Source organism: Sparus aurata, chromosome 20 (assembly GCF_900880675.1).
Source record: "Sparus aurata chromosome 20, fSpaAur1.1, whole genome shotgun sequence".
NCBI classification, from domain to species: domain Eukaryota; kingdom Metazoa; phylum Chordata; class Actinopteri; order Spariformes; family Sparidae; genus Sparus; species Sparus aurata.
The window spans coordinates 21,897,373-21,915,051 of record NC_044206.1 but is presented as its reverse complement, the minus strand read 5'-3'; the positions used below and the strand labels follow the sequence as shown (position 1 = coordinate 21,915,051).

General features: G+C 39.9%; 1 protein-coding gene across 4 annotated transcripts; it reads left to right on the top strand.

Annotated features, from left to right (window-relative positions):
- Positions 1-265: 265 nt before the first annotated feature.
- On the top strand, positions 266-17,083 carry ndel1a (nudE neurodevelopment protein 1-like 1a). Of its 4 annotated transcripts, none has more exons than XM_030400012.1 (10): positions 266-393; positions 2,967-3,063; positions 7,382-7,535; positions 10,753-10,901; positions 12,041-12,177; positions 12,385-12,558; positions 12,699-12,793; positions 12,943-13,088; positions 13,209-13,243; positions 16,007-17,083. In XM_030400012.1, exons 2-10 carry the CDS (start codon positions 2,978-2,980, stop codon positions 16,012-16,014), a joined length of 984 nt encoding a protein of 327 aa, XP_030255872.1. In that variant the 5' UTR covers positions 266-393; positions 2,967-2,977; the 3' UTR covers positions 16,015-17,083. The 4 variants fall into 4 exon arrangements, with proteins under 4 accessions (XP_030255872.1, XP_030255871.1, XP_030255870.1 ...); XM_030400011.1 differs by having other exon boundaries at positions 16,004-17,083; XM_030400010.1 differs by lacking the exon at positions 13,209-13,243.
- The last annotated feature ends 596 nt before the right edge of the window (positions 17,084-17,679 follow it).

Here is a 17,679-nt window from a genome sequence, read left to right as displayed (position 1 = left end):
TTTAAATCTAATGAGTTTTTTCTTTAATTAACAAACACACTTGTTTCCCAAATCTGGAAGTCAGAATGCAATATTTTAATATATTTTGATTATTTACACACAGACGGAATTTGTCACAGATTTAACATTTAGATTTTTGTTGTCTCTGAACCAAAAATATCCACATGGAATTAAATATTTTCGAAAAAATCAAAAATCACACCACTATTGAAGTGTTAAATGAATCCAGAATCACACACACTGACAGATAATATTGATATTTAGGGTGTGTTGTCCTTTAAAAGCCCCGCTGAGAGGAGGCAGCAGATCGTCAGGCAGCAGAGGAGACGCTCAGCAGCTCACACCAGCGACCATGATGGACTGATAAACATCAGGGACTGGGGCGATGTTCAGGTACTGGAAACATTATGATTTATTATTCCTTGTCTTTTAGTGGAAAACTGATGAAAAACCGTGACATCAGAGCCAACATGTCGCCTGTGTCGGATCGTTCTGTCGGTCCACGTCTTGTTTGCACACCCAGTTTTGACAGATACGCTCAGCAGCATCAGTCGCTCATCTCGGTGTTAATTCCCCACCTTTTTTATATTATTATTCAGCGCTGATTATTTAATTTGAGCTGTTTTCAGTGTATTTATTTAGATATCCTCTCTTGTTAGAAAGTGGTTGTGATTGTGTCTCATGCTAGATTACTGTTTGGTTAGTGTCACTGTGTTCAACAGGGTCATTCCTCCTTTTGGTTTGGATCCTTTTCACACAGTATGGAGTTAAAACCATAATGTTTTAAATTGTGAGGATTTTATAGTGGTCTCAAAATCACACACCCACCTTAATCCACCTTAAAAACCATTGAATATTCCCCTTATTCACATCACATTCCATATTTATTACAATAAAGTCATATAATCGTATCACTGTGTTATCCAATTCCATCAGGCTCCTGCAGTTTACATGAAGAAAATGTGCTCCTGTGAAAACATAATTGTGTTTTTTTAATTTAAGAGTCAAACCAGGCCCTCGTGATGATGCTGTCAGAAATGCGTGTGTTGCTATTTCCTCAGCTGTAATAACATCTGAGTTTCCCTCCAGGCTTTCGGTTGATGTGGTTCAATATAATCTGAGACTGAATTATTCAGAGGAGCACAGAGCAGCATGCAGGAGAAGTTGGAGACTTTAAAGAGCAGCTGGGCTCTCTTTGAGGTTATCAAGATTTATGTTTGAGTTAAACTCGTGTTTCCTCTTCCTCTGTATTCAGTGGTTGAATGCTGAATAAGAGCCGAGGGCAGGGCAGCTGTGATTAACTAGCCAACATGTATAATGTAGTTAAACTGAGCTCAGCCTTAAACATCTGCAGCAGAAAACACAACATGCACATCATTTATTTAAGTAAGGTTTTGAATGCAGGACTTTTATTTGCTCAGGGGAGTCTTTAAGTTTTTCCTTCAGCATTAGACGTGAGTACTTCTCCCCTCACTGTCCCTCGGCGGCTGTAAAGGGTTTTTATTGAATGTCGAGTGGACACATGTCTGGTCATCGTGGTTCTGGATGTCAGCATTATTTACTGCCTCTCTTAACACTTCTGTTGACCTTGTTCCTGTCTCTCCTTCTCCGTCCCTGTTATCATACTGAAACGTAACTTGTAGCCCTCGCTCGCCGTTATCCATCATGTCCCTGTGCAGAAATCTTCCTGCACTTTAGATCATTTTAAGCTAATTTACCTGGCAGCACTTCTGCCCATGTGATAGACCTGAAGTAGTGACTATTTGGCTGACGGTATCGCACAAAAACAAGAGAAAAGAACAAGAAACTGATTTCTTTGCTACCCTTAATTGTTGACACTCATCTCAGCCTCACCACAAACTGTAAATGGAAAGTGTTTGGCTTCATTACTGCCTTCTTTCTCTTGGAGTCCTTTTGTTATTTCACATTTAATTCAAAGGCTCTAAAAATTGGATGCTGTTGTTAAAGTTGCACCAAATATAGGTCAACGGATTTGTCCCACTTTTGTCTTCAGGCTCTTTCTGTATGAAGACAAAGTCTGTTTTTTAAAGCATGCATTGCCTGTTGTTTGACTGCATGTTGTTGCAGGTGAACAGCCCTGTTCCCTTTTCCCTTCTGTTGAACCCTGGGAGCACAAAATGTAAAGCAAATCAAAGAACCCTGTTTCAAAGACACGACAGAGGAGCTTTGTCCTGTTTGTCTGGGTCAAATAGTTTTGGAGCATTGTGCTGCTTCTGTGTATCTGTAGCCTATTTAAGTCAGAGCGAGCGACTTAATGGGGACTAAAACGTGACAAAAGATTCCCTAAAATGTCCCTAGTTCCTAATTTAGGCTCTGGCCTCGTTCCCGTTTGGCTCCTGCCCAAAACTAGTTTGGCGTTCAGGCGTTGAATTCAAGTTTTCACTCTAATTTATGAGTCAGTGTGATGAATGAGGCTCCTGGCTACGAGTGTTTTCTTGTAAATCTAAATCAAATTTTAGCACGTAGGCTGAACAAGTGGAAGTTAGGTTCTGAAAACGACGCTTTTAATGCCACTGCTCTGCTGAATGCGAACACTTTAAGTAAAAGCTAGCACGCTGGAATTTTAACCAAGTTACAGATTTTTTTTTTTATGTCACTTGGCTCAATATATTGAAACTTTCGAAGCCCATTAATTCTTAATAATGTTTTGTTCAAACTCTGGAAAGCGGAGTTTGTTGAGCTCCTCTGGGTTTCTGGGATTCTGTTGGGAGCCCTTCTTGAAGATTAATTCCCAGCTGCTGTGTAAATCATTGATTATTAGGCCGAGGAGCGATTTAGACGAGGCTCTGAAGAAATGAGTTTGACTTTTTGAAAGGGGCGTTCGCGCTGCTGTGATGCGCTCGAGGATGCTCGCGGATCATCCAGCAGATTTGATGCTCTGTGATGAACTTCTCCTGTCTTCTTATCCGACCGTTGTATCGCTCACCTGTGTCTTTCCTCTGCAGATCTGGTTGCCATGGAAACGGATATGATACCAAAATTCTCCTCAAAAGATGAGGAAATTGACTTCTGGAAGACTCTCTCCCTCAAGTACAAGAACGGGTGCGTAAAACCGGCTCATTTGAAATTCATTTTCAAATTTCAAATTCATTGGTTGCATTTACTGAAAGCGTGACGCTGGCATTAATCTATAGTTTTCTTATGGTAAACAATTGAACACTAATATATTATACTAACTAGTACTGTTTGAGTAACAAAAGCCGAGCTATACTGCGTATTTGTAAAACATTTGAAAGATCTGGTCTTTTTCATAGGTTTTGTTGACCGTAAGAACAAAATTGAATTGAATTGCTCTTACATTCGTGTGTGACACCAAAACCGTCCTATTGGACTTCTAGAAATGTCAAAAATCAACCCTGGAGGCATCCAAAGCCTGACATTTACTGCTCGTTATTGGTCATGTTAATGTGCCTTATACCGTGGCCACAAAAACGACTTAAAACTCCAGTGGAACTCATAATCTGTCATCTCTCTCTTTGCTGTCAAAATGAAAAGTTTGTATTATTAATTAAAATACAGTGGAAAGATTGTGCTGTAACACAGTTGAATTGGAAAGTGTCACCTACAATCACATCATTTTGTGTGTTTTTGAAATGTGGTAATTGAGAATGTAAATGTGTCGTACTCTCAGATGTGGCAAAAGATCACACATTCTTCAGTCGAGTAGAAATACAGATACTAGTGTAAACTAGACTCTGGTAAAAGTAGAAGGTCTGCTGTGGTTCTCCCTCTCTGTGTGTTTCTGCCTAGTCGCTTCTTTTAGGGCGCAAAATACAGATAATTAGTAATTCGCCTCAAATGCATTCAAACTGAAGTAACGAGCCTGTTTTTGAAAATGTAAGCAGGAGAAAGTTCAGGTGCTTGTTTTCAGATTTTGGGGAGGAAAAGTCAGAAGTTGTCGGAAAAATAAATACTCGGTTAAATTGCGCCTTAAAAATCTCCTCGACTCACAGATTGTGGTGTTGAGTTGCTGCAGATCAGAAGGTCTGATAGTAACACTGCAGCCTCTTTGTGTGTGTGTGTGTGTGTGTGTGTGTGTGTGTGTGTGTGTGTGTGTGTGTGTGTGTGTGTGTGTGTGTGAACGACGGCAGGAACACATCACCTCAGGAACGTCTGATCTGCTATCTTGTCATTGGATTTCACCCATTCTCTCACTCCGTCAATTAAAACCCACTTGTCGGCGTATCCAGTGACGCGTCTGAAACAGTTTGACGTGGGACGGTTTTATCAGAGAGAACCTCTCCCTTGTTTTTCCCTCAAAGCGACGGCTCATGTTTCACATTTAACAGAAAAGGCTCTCTTGTCTCTTTTGTCCTCCCGTCTTTGAATTGGGATTGTATAACAACACAGCCGCATTTTAATGATCCAAAGGTTACTAAAAGTAGCACTTCCCTGCATGAAATCTTATCTCGCAGCGCGTCAGTTGATTACAGCTGATTGAAATCTCACCGCTGTGTGCTGAAGGAAACAGACCGACACCCAGTTATATAAGAGTCTCCAGACAATGAGCTTCCTTTTAAAGTCAAGACGACATCCATTATGATTGTGTGTGTGTGTGTGAAGCATGTGTGACGTAAGTCTTTGCTTTCATTCATCCACCTACGACACAAGAAGTAGTTTTATTCATTTAATGTCATCTCAATGATACCAAATGTGAAGGGGTGGGGCTTTGGTACCTTTCTCTTCCTCATTTAGGAAAATGGCAAGCACATTTTATGGGAAGAGGAAAAGTAAGCACATAATACTTTTTATTGAGCAAATTTTGGCTTGAAATGTTGTTGGCATATTTTATATACGTCTCTTAACAACACATTAAAACATTGTCTGAATTTTTTTACTGTATTTTAGCACAGTATTTAAGTGTTTAAAAATGTCCTCTGTAGTGGACATTTGTAGTTATTTCCTCCACTTTGTTCTGTTTTTTCAAATGAAAAGAAAGGGAGTCATTCTCAGAAGCACCTTGGTTGCCATCAAGGTTCAGTTTCACATGTATGGCATTCCAATGTCCACTGTAGTGGACTGTTGCTAGAGGGACGTAACATGGACATATGATATCGCAAAAATAAAAGCTTTTTTTTCAAAGAAAATGTTTTCAGTATTCTAATTACCTTACAAAGATTGGGGAATTAAAAAAAAATGCATAAGTCTCAAAGTCCATTCCTGAGCATTTCGTAGCTGTTCTGGAGCTTCAAGGTTCTTTATTTGTCTATAAATGTAAAGGAAAATAATAATACGATATCGACGAAAACACTACAGATGCACATAATGAACTATATCGATTGTAACTAAACATAAATACTAAAACGAGATGTAAAGGTGAGTATGAAGGCTGTTTTGTTGACTGTGAAACTTCACCCTGTATTAGATCAGTGTTGGCGTTTAGTAATGACTGAACTTTCATTTTCTGGTGAACTGTACCTTTTTGAATGCATTCAGGTTTTGTGAACAATGTGAAAACCTTGTCAGACTGGAGCTGATTCAAAGCCTTTTCATTTCCTTTCAGAAAAATTGCTGTTAAAAAAAAAATAAAAATCACCAAACTGTGTGTTAAATGAGCTGAAGTAAGCATTTTACATGCCGAGGAGTCCCGTCATAATAACTATTCAGAAGCACCGGCAGTATTTTTGAGTTGACGTTAATAACCGTGAAGAGGAAGCACCGGTCTGCACTGCAGCCAGTCTGTTCCGAGAAGAACCAGTTCAAAGCGAGCCTGGCTGAACACGGCCGTTTTTATAAATGGATTCTCTGGCTCGGTGCCACCTCCGGCACTCTCACTCACATGATGGCAGGGTTATTCCATTTTCCATTTATAGACAGCTGTGTGTGTGTGTGTGTGTGTGTCTGTCTGTCCAAGTGTGTCCATCCATGGCCATATCAACAGACACTTGCGTAACCACCACGTCATGATAAAGCTGCTCAGTGATCTCACATCCAATGTGGTTGTTCTGAGGATAAAATCAGAGATCTGGCTTCTAAGATCAGTCGAACTTAATCCACTGAAATGGTGTTCAGTCTGATTTTGTTTGCTTTTGTTCTTCCTCTTTGATCTAGACTAAAATCAGGCCAGTTGAGTCTCACATTTTCTAAATAAAACAGCCTCTGTACAAGTGATAAATCTCGTAATCATGCACCACCAAATACAGTGTTTGCCCCAGCAGGGTAAAAATACGTTTTCAGCATTTATGTACGACCCAGATTTTATTTTCGTGTGTGTGTGTGTGTGTGTGTGTGTGTGTGTGTGTGTGTGTGTGTGTGTGTGTGTGTGTGTGTGTGTGTGTGTGTGTGTGTGTGTGTGTGTGTGTGTGTGTGTGTGCATCAGAGTCTCGATCTGTAGCTTTAATGTTGTTTTAAATGTTTAAACGTCTCTTCAACCAGAGACATGTAGTGGAACCTGATTATAAATCTGAGTGTACTGACCATGAAGAGACAGTCAGCAAAGTGGCGTTCTGAAAACCTTTAAACATTTATTCATATCCGTTCATCAGTTAATAATTTGTAGTGTTGCCGCCCAATTCCTGCCATTTGTGGCTGCCTGGGACACAGATCGTAAGACCAGTGATGGAAGATTTAGTCTGATCATTTACTACTTAAAGGTGCAGTAAGTAAGAATTGACCACCTGTTTCTGTCGTCATTACTGTAACATGTAGAGATTTATAGTTAAACATGTTTGTTCGACCATTCTGACATTTTTGCCGTGCTTATTTTTTGTACTGAGTTGATTTTCTAGCATCTTTGACGGCAACACAACAGCCACGTCTCAGACAAACTGTTTTTTTTTGTTTTGGGTAAACTCGAGATGTCAACATGCATTTTATTTGCGTTGCATGTATACATTTTGAAATAACATCATTCAAACGTTTGTTAAAGTTAAAGTACTTTATGCATTTTTCAGAATATTGTTTATTGTAATGGGGCCTACTGGAAATATAATTTATGATGCATTAATGTGTAAAATGTTATTTATTTTATATTTGGCTGGGTAGCTTGTGATTTCTCCACAGGTAACAATAAAGTCCTTTCTGATCTTTCGTACAACATTTATTTTTTTTGGATTGTATTTTGTATTTTTTGTCCAAATCTGCAGAAATTGCTGAAGTAACTAAAGGTATCCGATGATTATAATGGTGTTGAGAGTACATCTGACAACACATGCAGAAATTGTGTGTGTCATATTTGAGTGTGTGGATCGTATGTGGGTCAGTGTGCCAGCGACGAGAGAAGATAAAGATGAAAATAAGTGAAATGGCGAGAAGCTTTTTTCCAAGTGCAACAGCTGAGCGAGTCACAAACCAGACTGGCACGCCGACCTCGCTCTGTCTCGACTCGTTGTCTAATGGCTTCTCTTCTGCCTGCCCACAGCTGCCAGGAGGCCCAGGAAGAGCTGCAGGAGTTCCAGGAGGGCAGCAGGGAGCTCGAGGCTGAGCTGGAAGCACAGCTGGGCCAAGCGGAGCATCGTATGAAGGACCTGCAGTCTGAGAACCAGAGACTCAAGAATGAGGTTGAGTCTCTCAAGGTAACTGCAGGGGTTTGATTGAACAACGGGGAAATCAACTGAATCTGTGTCTCTGCATCGGTGTAATTTCTGGCTGCCACGTTATTGATGAAGCAGTATTGTCTGATTAAGACGTTGCTGTAAAAAGCAACAGGATATATCGGCATCATTTCTGGTTGATTCAGTGTTTTGGTTTATAAGTTTTTTATGATTTGATTTCTCCTGTTAAGACTTAAATGAGAAGATTGTTCTCAATCTCACTTCTGTCTATTAAGAATATGAAGCTACCTCCAGCATCTGGTTATCTTAGCTAGCACAGTGACTGGAAACAGGGTGGCTAGCTTGTATTTGTCGGTAGATTACTGACAAAGGTCACAAATTAACACGTAATTTATTTGTTTCATGTCTTCTTAAAGGAGTTTCTGGAGTCTCTGCTGGTTTACAAGCATCTGGTCCTGTCCAAGAAATAGTCCAGCACAAATTCCTAATTAAAAACCTACAACTTTTGTTTTCTCCATCAATTAATCTAAAGGAAACAAAAATGGCAGATGAAAATAATCAGTAGTTGATTTTCAGAGAGTCTTCTGCATTTCATCATTCATGAAAACAGTTTTTTATCACATGACCTCACTGGAGGAATCGGATCTCCTTGTTCAAAATCATTGATTTAAGTTATACAGTGGAAGCAAAACACAAATTTTATCCCCAACTGTTGGTTAATTCTGTTTTGATCAATGTTAACTATTATTATGTCATTATTAGAGATTTAATACCTAAAATTTCCACACATTCTAATTCTAATTTTGTTCAAGGTAACATTTAACGTCACTGGAAGGAAATCAGAGAATGAGGCTGAGAACGGAATTTTCTCAGTCTCATTGGGAATGATGGCTGTTTAACAATGTAGACAACAACTCCCATGATCCCACGCTGCTTCTGTCTCAAGTTCAGTATTGACTGATCGACCCCTGGAGGCAGAGAAACATCCTGTTCGTTTTTAGAGGACGCTGTGACTGCTGTGAATGTGGATGAGATCAGCGTTATGTATACGTCTCTAATCTCGACAATACATTAAGCTCCGAACCAAAGTACAGTGTGTCTCCATGTGTAGCCTTGGCATGAATATTTGATGCCTTCTTTTTTTGTAGCCATCTTATATCACCAGTCGTCCTTGAGTGCAGTCTCCGGGGAGCGAGGAGACGTGAAGTCACGCTGTAACAGCTGCTGCTCCGCTGGATGTACTCACACTCTGCACTTATTTGTTTTTGCTAGCCTGCCTGCAGCTTTGCCTTTTCTAGTTATCCACAAGAGGTTAAGGGGATATTGAGATCAGACCTATATGTGCTTGTAATAAAACACTACATAGGAAACGGTGATAAGTTTGTCGTGTGCTCGTTGGAGGCTCGTCTCAGACAGATTTGAGCAATCTAAATGATAATCTCACCTCGCGAAGGTGCTGAGGTGCGTCTCTTTTCTGATTTCAACACTTATCCACCAGCAGCTGCTCCGGCCTCAGCTTGCTGTACGCTGATGCAGCTGATCTGAATGACTCTCATGCATAATGCAGCAGGTTGCTTCTTTCATTCTCATTCTCGCTCCATAATTACCAAAAGGCGGGTGGCACATTTGTGGTCGAAGTATCCAGCAGGGGCGAGTCGAGTCACCGGCAGGGACGAGACGTGCGCGTGCCAAGGTGTCTGTCAGGTTTTAGATTCCACACAACAAGTGAAAACAAAACACAAGTGGTCGTCTCCGGAGCAACATCGGGCTGTTTTTGATCTTTATAATACAGTCCTGTGGTTTCTGAAACCTCAATACTTTGAGGTCGGGCTGATTTCCCTGTAAAGTTTTGTGTTTAAAAACGCTGAATATGGCCATTCGATACTTTCACCCTTTTGCTGACAGTTGTAAGTACAGAACTACAGTGTCCCTGAGGTGCACAACACAACACCACATCAAGCAACACAACACAACACAACACCAGATCAAGCAACACAACACAACACAACACAACACAACACAACAGCATTAGGGAGAACTCATTTCCCAAAATAAATCAAGAAATCTAAAAAAGACAAAGACCATTTTACAAAGCGCTGCATCACAGCCAACACAGCGGTGAGACATTTTACGACACACCATCTTTTGCAAAGAGCCGCTTTAGAAAAAGACGATTTCATTGTGCAAAACAATTCAACAAATGAGAAAACATTTCAGAAAACACAACAGTTCCTAAAACTTAACATGGTAGAAATCAGATACACGTTTTTTGGAAAACAAATGCTGGGAAAAGATGATCTTTCAGATGACGTGACAACATTTTACCAAAACAATGACAAATTTTAGAAAACAACGAATTTCAGAAAGCACTACAACATTTCAGAAAACCCATGATTGAAAACGCATTCAAGAAAATACGACATTTCTTAGATGCGTACAAAAAAGTTTCAAAAACACAACACCTTAAAAAAAAAAAAAACATGTTCAAGAAAAATCTACAACATTTTAGAAAACATTTCTTAGCTTTCGAAAAACCCAACGAAATTTTACAGAAACATTACAAAACACAAAATGCGTGAAAATCACTGACATTTCAGAAAACAATTTCAGAAAAATAACATTTCTTAGAAAACTTCAAAAACACAATTACATTTAAGAAAACCTTTCTGACACATTTTTGAAAACACAACATTGAAATAATGTTTTGAATGTTGTGTGAATTTTTATTTGAGCATGTTTTGACCAATATCGTCGTATTTTGCGCCTCAAGGCCACCATACAAACAATATCACAGTCTGGAATATACCCTTATAATCTATAGCTGTAAACGGTATTTCCCCGACATGTTAACGTGCTGAATCAGTCTCTTTGAGCCAACAGAAGGATGTCTGGCCGCTGTGTGGTTGGCTGCTGTTGATTCAGGCTCCACAGTAACGGCAGATATAGGTCAGGCGTACAGACATTCCCGGCGGTACTTATTGAGCTGATTGTCTCGGAGCTGGTGGATATATAGGTCACACCTCACATCCGCCGGCTGCCCGGAATGAAAATGAGGGGAGCCCTGATGAATGGATGATAACGTGCGGGTGGTGCACGTCGGGGGGGGCTGTTGAATCATTTCCCGAAACGAGGATCTCCTGCCTGACGTGTTCTAGATTAAAGACATGTGATCAATATGTGCTGTCTGTCTTCATCCCGTCCTGTCCTGTCCTTTCTCCCCCCACACGTCACTTTTCAGGACAAGCTGGAGCAGCAGTACTCTCAGAGCTACAAGCAGATTTCCATGCTGGAGGACGACCTCGGCCAAACACGCAGCATCAAGGATCAGCTCCACAAATACGTCAGAGAGCTCGAACAGTCCAATGACGACTTGGAGAGAGCCAAAAGGTCTGTGTGAGCTTTTAATGCTCACTGAAATAATCAGAATTTAAAAAAACACATCTCGAACATGATTTAGTCAATTTATGTATTTTATAGTTTCTTCTTTAAAAATGTAAAGTGCTGAAATTTTCAATGAAAATGTCTAAAAGTGACATTTGTTACTTATTTGGCTAGTTCCAGTCAACATAACAGAGCATAAACAACCTACGATCCACCTTCTTTCTTGTTTTAATACCTTTTATTTAATGTTTTTGGAAAGGGGAAAAAAACAAAAACAAAGAAGCAAAGCAGGCAACAACAACAACAGCAAAACAAAGCAAAAAGTGCAAAATAGTTGACCTTTACTTAAATAATCATACATTTAGTTTGTATAGGAAGAAAAAGATAAGTATAGAAAAAACATTTACATCTCTATATTATGTGTCAACTTTTATGGCACCTGCTTAATGTGCCTCAAATAGTCATTTGAAATCGACAACAAAAAAGGGAAAATTGAAATTAAAAAAACAAAACAAAAACAAACAAAAAACAAAAGATTATTGTGACGATCCACCTTCTAATCCCCCAAATTTAAAAATGAATCTGTTAGCTCTCCTCTTGTCGGTAAATGGCTCCGAATCAGAGCAGAATCCAAAGCGACTCTGGGTGTTTATTCCTCCAGAAGGTCCGGCTCTTCACCCGACTCTCTCTTACAGAGCTGGTCGTGTCTGCTGCTCTGTTTTATTTTGACCGAGAGCCTCGTGTCAGAAAATATTGCGTGTTTGAAGAATGTAATGTTCCTGGGTAGCATTTTTATGTGTCATATTTTTTAGGATGGAGAACATTATGTCACCTAAACCTGCCACAACAGGATCCCCATTGAATACATTACGTTTGAGCATTTTGCCAGAGAAGCAATCCTAAGCCTTGTTGCAATTAACAAATGACTCACATTTAATAGATTGCTGTCTTGAATTAGATTAAAATCGATGCTGCAGCGGCGCGAGCCTGAGACATCGATCTCATGTTCGTGCTTGAATGATCATTAGTATGTAGATGTGATATACAGGATGCAGCCCCAGAGGATATGTACATTTAATTAACGAAATGTTGACTTCAGTGTTGCCTTCCTTCATTTTCTGCCTCCCCTTTAACTTCCTCCTCAGAGCTACCATCGTGTCTCTGGAGAACTTCGAGCAGCGTCTGAACCAGGCCATCGAGAGGAACGCCTTCCTGGAGAGCGAGCTGGATGAGAAGGAGTCTCTTCTGTGCTCCGTGCAAAGATTAAAGGATGAAGCCAGAGGTGATTATTGACTGGGTTTTTACTAACGAGCCGCGCTGTCACTCACATTCCAGCACATTAACATGCAGCTGCTGCCGTTCTCCTCCTCTTTGATTAAACATGTTTAAAATATCTGCTTTCCCACGAATAAGTAAGGGTTTTTTTTCTTGGTTTTCGTCCTCAGCAGAGCTACAAAATGTTCCTTGTGTTTTTGTTTTCTTGTTGTAGACCTGCGGCAGGAGCTGGCCGTCCGAGAGAGGCAGTCCGATGTGAGCAGGATGTCGGCTCCAAGCTCGCCCACACAGGACAACGTAAAGATGGACACTGCTGTACAGGCCTCCCTCTCTCTCCCCGCTACCCCACTGAGCAAAGGTCTGGACAACGCCTTTGCCAACTCAACAGGTAGCTGCAGGCCCGTCTTCGCTCGAGTGCATTTTTTTACTCTCATTGGGGATGTCTGAGCAGCGCTTCATTAAAACGTCTCGCATCTTGTTGTTTTCTTTTAATTCATCTTTTTTTCTGCCCTCTCTCTCCTCCTGTAGCTCTGTCAAATGGATACGGCAGCAACTCTCCGCTGACTCCCTCTGCCAGGATATCGGCCCTCAACATCGTCAGTGATTTACTCCGGAAAGTTGGGGTGAGTCATTCCTTTCTCTGAGCTCGTGCTTCCAGGAGTCAGATCTCCGTTTCTCTTTCACTACCGTGTTGAGCGTTACGTAGAAAGTCCCTGTCTTTCCATTGCAGCAGAGGAGCATCATCGTTCTCTTTGTTTACATCCCCTCACAGGCTCTGGAGTCCAAGCTCGCCGCTTGCAGGAACTTTGCCAAGGACCAGAGAGCGAGGAAGGCGTACGCTCTGGACAACAGCAACGCGCTCAACGCAAACACAGCCAACTACTCGCAGTCGCTCCACACGTCATATTTTGACAAAGCGTGAGTGAAACCGAAAAACACATTTATACCTGAGGGATGATTCACGACAAGAATCTTGCAGTGTCACATCACAGTCTGTGGAGGAGAATCTGAGACCCGTGTGCATTTTCTTCCCAGCAGGACAGAGATGGTCACATTCCCTGCATTGATTTTGGGTAATGGTAGCTCCTCCGCCTGTTACCTGAGAGTGTTGGGGCGAATGCATGCAGCTGCAGCACTTTTCACAATCCTCTTTTCCAACGTAGAGCTCATAGAAAATAACCATAAGCAGGGGATGGATGGTGTCGGTGGTGTCATGGTGCTGGAACTTTTCTCGCTGCCTTTTAACTGATAGATCTGCTTCCTGTCTATTTTCCGGTGTGAGCTGTTTTGTTTGGCAGTAGATCTGACCACTAATTATATTAACAAACACAGCTTCTTTTTTTTCTTTTGTGGAAGAGAAACTTGATGAAAGCGAAACTGCTGATAAAAATGAACTTCGGGAAATTACCAAGACAAGCCAACAAAAGACTGAAAGTGTCGTCCACATTAAAGTCAGATAAGAATATTGCAGGACAGGAGTGTTTGGTCTGTCAAACCTCTTAGAAAGACAAAAAGTAAAAGTGTGTGGGACTGTTTCTCTAACTCTGTCTGCAGCTCTAAACCGCTCAGCCATTAGCTCCTGCTGAAGATTCAAATCCTTAAAAATGGGTCAGAAATGTATCACTTCATTTCAACAAAGCTGAAGGTCTACGGCCATGCTGTCTGCTCACAGTGCTGCTTTAAGCTAAAGGCTAACATGCTTGTGTAATTTTCTTTATGTGATATTATGCTAACTTCTGTTATTTAGCACAAAACAAAAGGCACAGGTGAGGACGATGGAGCTCTATGGTACAGAGGAAGAACATCTATCAGGTTTTGATACACTGACATTACTTGTTAGTTTTCGTAATTCATTGTTGGTTTTAGTCTTTTCACAGGATTTCTTGACAGTGCGAAAATACCAGATATCACCTGATTAATGCGACAGTGTGTCATATTTAATGAGCCTTTCTGCTGAATCACTCTGATCAGCTTGTGTTGGCTTGCGGCTGGTGGTGAGAGCAGGGACGGTGTGGAGTGTTTCTGCTGTGTGAGGGAGAACTGAAGAGGCAGTGTGTGCATACTGAGATCTACACACAACAAGGTCATTGTTCCTGCGGTGTCGGAGCAGGACGATTGTTATGTACACAATTCACCTTCAGTCAGGTTTGAAGGAGCTAAGGGCGTCACCTTCTCATTCACTGTAACAGAGGAAGAGGAAAAAGATGACAGTGATGAAGGAATTGATCCGACTTGAGGTCAGAGGTCAGAATAATATAAAGTTTATTCATTTTGCAGGTGATTTTGAGGTGAGATTTTCCACAAATTTTCCTGGAAACATGTTTACCAAAGAATATATTTGTCCTGAGAGAAAATTATCATGAAAATAAAATTCTTCTTAAAAAAAGGATTACTCAGAAAAAAAAAAAAAACTCCCTGAAAAATGTTTTCAAGAAAAAATATTTCTTCTGCAAAGAAAAATCTTGTGAAAATATTTCTGAAATTCTGAAAAACATTCTCCTTACAAATAAAGATTCCTGACAAAAGTCTAAAAAAAATTATTTTTCCTAATGAAACCAAAAAACCTGATAAGACTTCCTGAAAAAAAAATCCCGAAAAAATCCTTTTCCTCTGAAAATAAATGTATCCTGAAAAAAAAAGCAAGAAGTCCTAGAAAAAGAAAACTTTCCGAAAAATGAAAATTGTTCTGTAGAGTTTTCAGAGGAACTTCTTTTTCAGGAGAATCTTTTTTTTAAGAAGAATTTTTATTTTCATAATAATTTTCTGTTTGTTTTTTTTTTTTTTAAAAAGGATTTTTTTTCAGTGTCAAGAAAAAAAATCCTTTTTTTAAAAAAAAAACAAACCGAAAATTATTATGAAAATAAAAATTCTTCTTAAAAAAAGATTCTCCTGAAAAAGAAGTTCCTCTGAAATTCTGAAAAAACATTCTCCTTATAAATAAAGATTCCTGAAAAACAAATCTGAAAATAGTCTCTGGAAAAAAAACGATATTTTCCTGGGAAAAAAAAATCAGTTTCTTTCCTGTTATAAAAAAACCTAATGAGGAATTCCAGATTAAATAATTCTGTCGTTCATTCTGGTCTGAATAGTGCTTTCCAGAGTCCTGACTCAATCTTAAACCATTCAGGGAAACTTGTCATCGCTCAGTTATGACCAACAACAGAAACCAGTTTCACCAGTCGCTCAGGATTACTCTGCAGCGTCGCTCCCACTTTGAGTTCCGTTTTTAGCAACACACACACAGAAAATGTAAAATATGTCATGTCTGCGTTGTAGCTGTATCTGAGACGGAGACATATTCAGTGGATGATGAGGACAGAATGACAGAATGACCTGCTGGTGTTCAGGTTGCTGCCGATTTGTCCTGTGACAGTCGGTGAGCCGGAGGAGAAGAACTGATGGTGACTGAGAATATTAAAGAATCTGTCAGACAGGAGCAAGAAAAATGTATCTGACAATCTGAGCAGGGTTACATTTCATTTCTCTTGTCTACGGAAGTCCAATTCTGCCATGAAAATACAAAGATCGGATTGTCTGTCTTGCTTTAAATTTAAATTGATAACAATTAATATTAGGTTACACATATTCACCATTAACTAGTTGCTTGTTAACATCCATATTAGTAGCATATTGGCTTTGTGTTATTCATTATAAAGCCTTATTCTACATGACTTTACTCTATAACTGTTTTCCTTCAATAACCTCCTAATTACTGGGTAGTGATAGAAATTAGGAATGTTGTTGTACATGAATTCTGATCCTAATATATGTGTGTGTATGAATGAATACTCTCATTTAATGTTACTTTGTTTTTTTGTATTTTCTTCATTCAGCAGGCCGGTGAACGGACTGAAACCTGGTGCCCTGACTGCCATCACCGTCGCTCCTGCCGCCTCCTCCCAAGGCTTGGTGCCGCTCACAGTGTGACAGTACTCCTCCTAAACTTTCGGAAAAATCACATCTAAAACGAGCCCTGACGAAGCGGGAGCACAAAAGCCTGATACTGTAAAACTGTTGATGTACTGTTACTCCGGCCTCGTCCTCGTCTTCTCACACTCTCTGTCGTCCTGACTCGACACTTGTGCTTCGTTCCTGCTGTAGTTATGGGTCTCCGTCTGTCTCTCTGTATAGTTCACGTGTTACTGTATCTGATGTTTGCTCACATTTGAAGACACATTTAAAGATTCCTCGAGGGTCTTCCCTGGTTTGTTAAAATCTGTGCACCACATTCTCTAAAAAGGGAAATATTATGCAATTTAAAACGTGTTCTTAGCTGGAAATCACGGCTACATTTACTGGCAATAACTCCAATTAAAGCGACGGTTGAGTGCACTCACATCCACTGCTGAAAGTGGAAAATAACAGGTTTAATTGGTTGGCACATGTGCAGATGTCCCAGATAATTGTGTGCCACATGTCTCCGTCAATTATTGATGTTTCACAATGTTTTAAACATCAACTCTGTCGAGGATGCAGCTGATTTTGGCTTTTAACTGTTACCTCGTGAGACCTTGTGTTCCATTTCTGTTTGGTTTTTTTTAAAAAGGGGGTTTTTGTGTCATTGTAGTGAGTCAAACGCACCATCTACCCTCTGAACTATGTGACATGATGTGTACAGTATTGGTCATATTGATCGTTATTTATAGACAGCAGTTTAAGAGGTGCTGTCATCGTGCTCAGATCAGTTAACCTGCATTCAGATATTCTTCAAAGTGTTTAATCCACTTTTATTTTTTGATTTGACACATTTTCTGTGCTGTACACAATAAGAGAGCGAAGCACTTTGACCTTGTGAGAACTTTCTTAATATTCATTCAAGTGCAATATTGCCTGTTTGTTAAAAGTTTGTGGGTTTAATTTATTTTTCGATTTGTTTTACGGCATGTTTTAATAAAAGGTGTAATGATACTCCAGCCGTTACATGTGTCGTGTTTCACTCAGTTCTTACTCTGGAGGGACATTTTGGCTAGACGGGTAAATATTTTCTGTTTTCTGTCTTTTATAACTTCAATATCTTTGCGTTTTGGGCAAAACAAGCAACTTGAAGACGTCACCTTGGACTCTGAACTCTGAGAATATAACCTTGCTCAATGTCATGCTTGGAAGCTACACCTCGTCTGGCGTAATCAAAGTCCCTGAAATCTCTGAGATCCAAAAACTTCTTGAGTTGTTTGTGAAAATGCTGCAACACTGTTTTGCCCTAAAGCTCCAGAAATGTTCTGAAGACTACAAAACTTCACCTGACTTTCCATCAGCATGGAGGAGAGTGAATAATGTCTGAATTTCCACTTTTGAGTGAACTTTTTCTTTACTTTTCCGACCACTTTTGTTGTGTTTTTGCTTCTGTTCTTTTACAAAATGTGAATCAATCAGAAATCTTCTGAAACTCGCTTTAGTCGAGAACATCAAGTCAGCATTCATTCATGTCAAACTCGTATAATAACTTCTTAGTGATGCATTGTCATTGCTGATTAAATGTGAAACTGATAATGTAGCTGACAAAATGAAA

Coding starts and splice junctions, on each gene's coding strand:
- ndel1a (XM_030400009.1), top strand. CDS start 2,978: ATGGAAACGGATATGATACCAAAATTCTCCTCAAAAGATGAGGAAATT. Junction 7,536..10,752: donor ATGAGGTTGAGTCTCTCAAG/GTAACTGCAGGG, acceptor GTCACTTTTCAG/GACAAGCTGGAGCAGCAGTA. Junction 12,794..12,942: donor ATTTACTCCGGAAAGTTGGG/GTGAGTCATTCC, acceptor ATCCCCTCACAG/GCTCTGGAGTCCAAGCTCGC.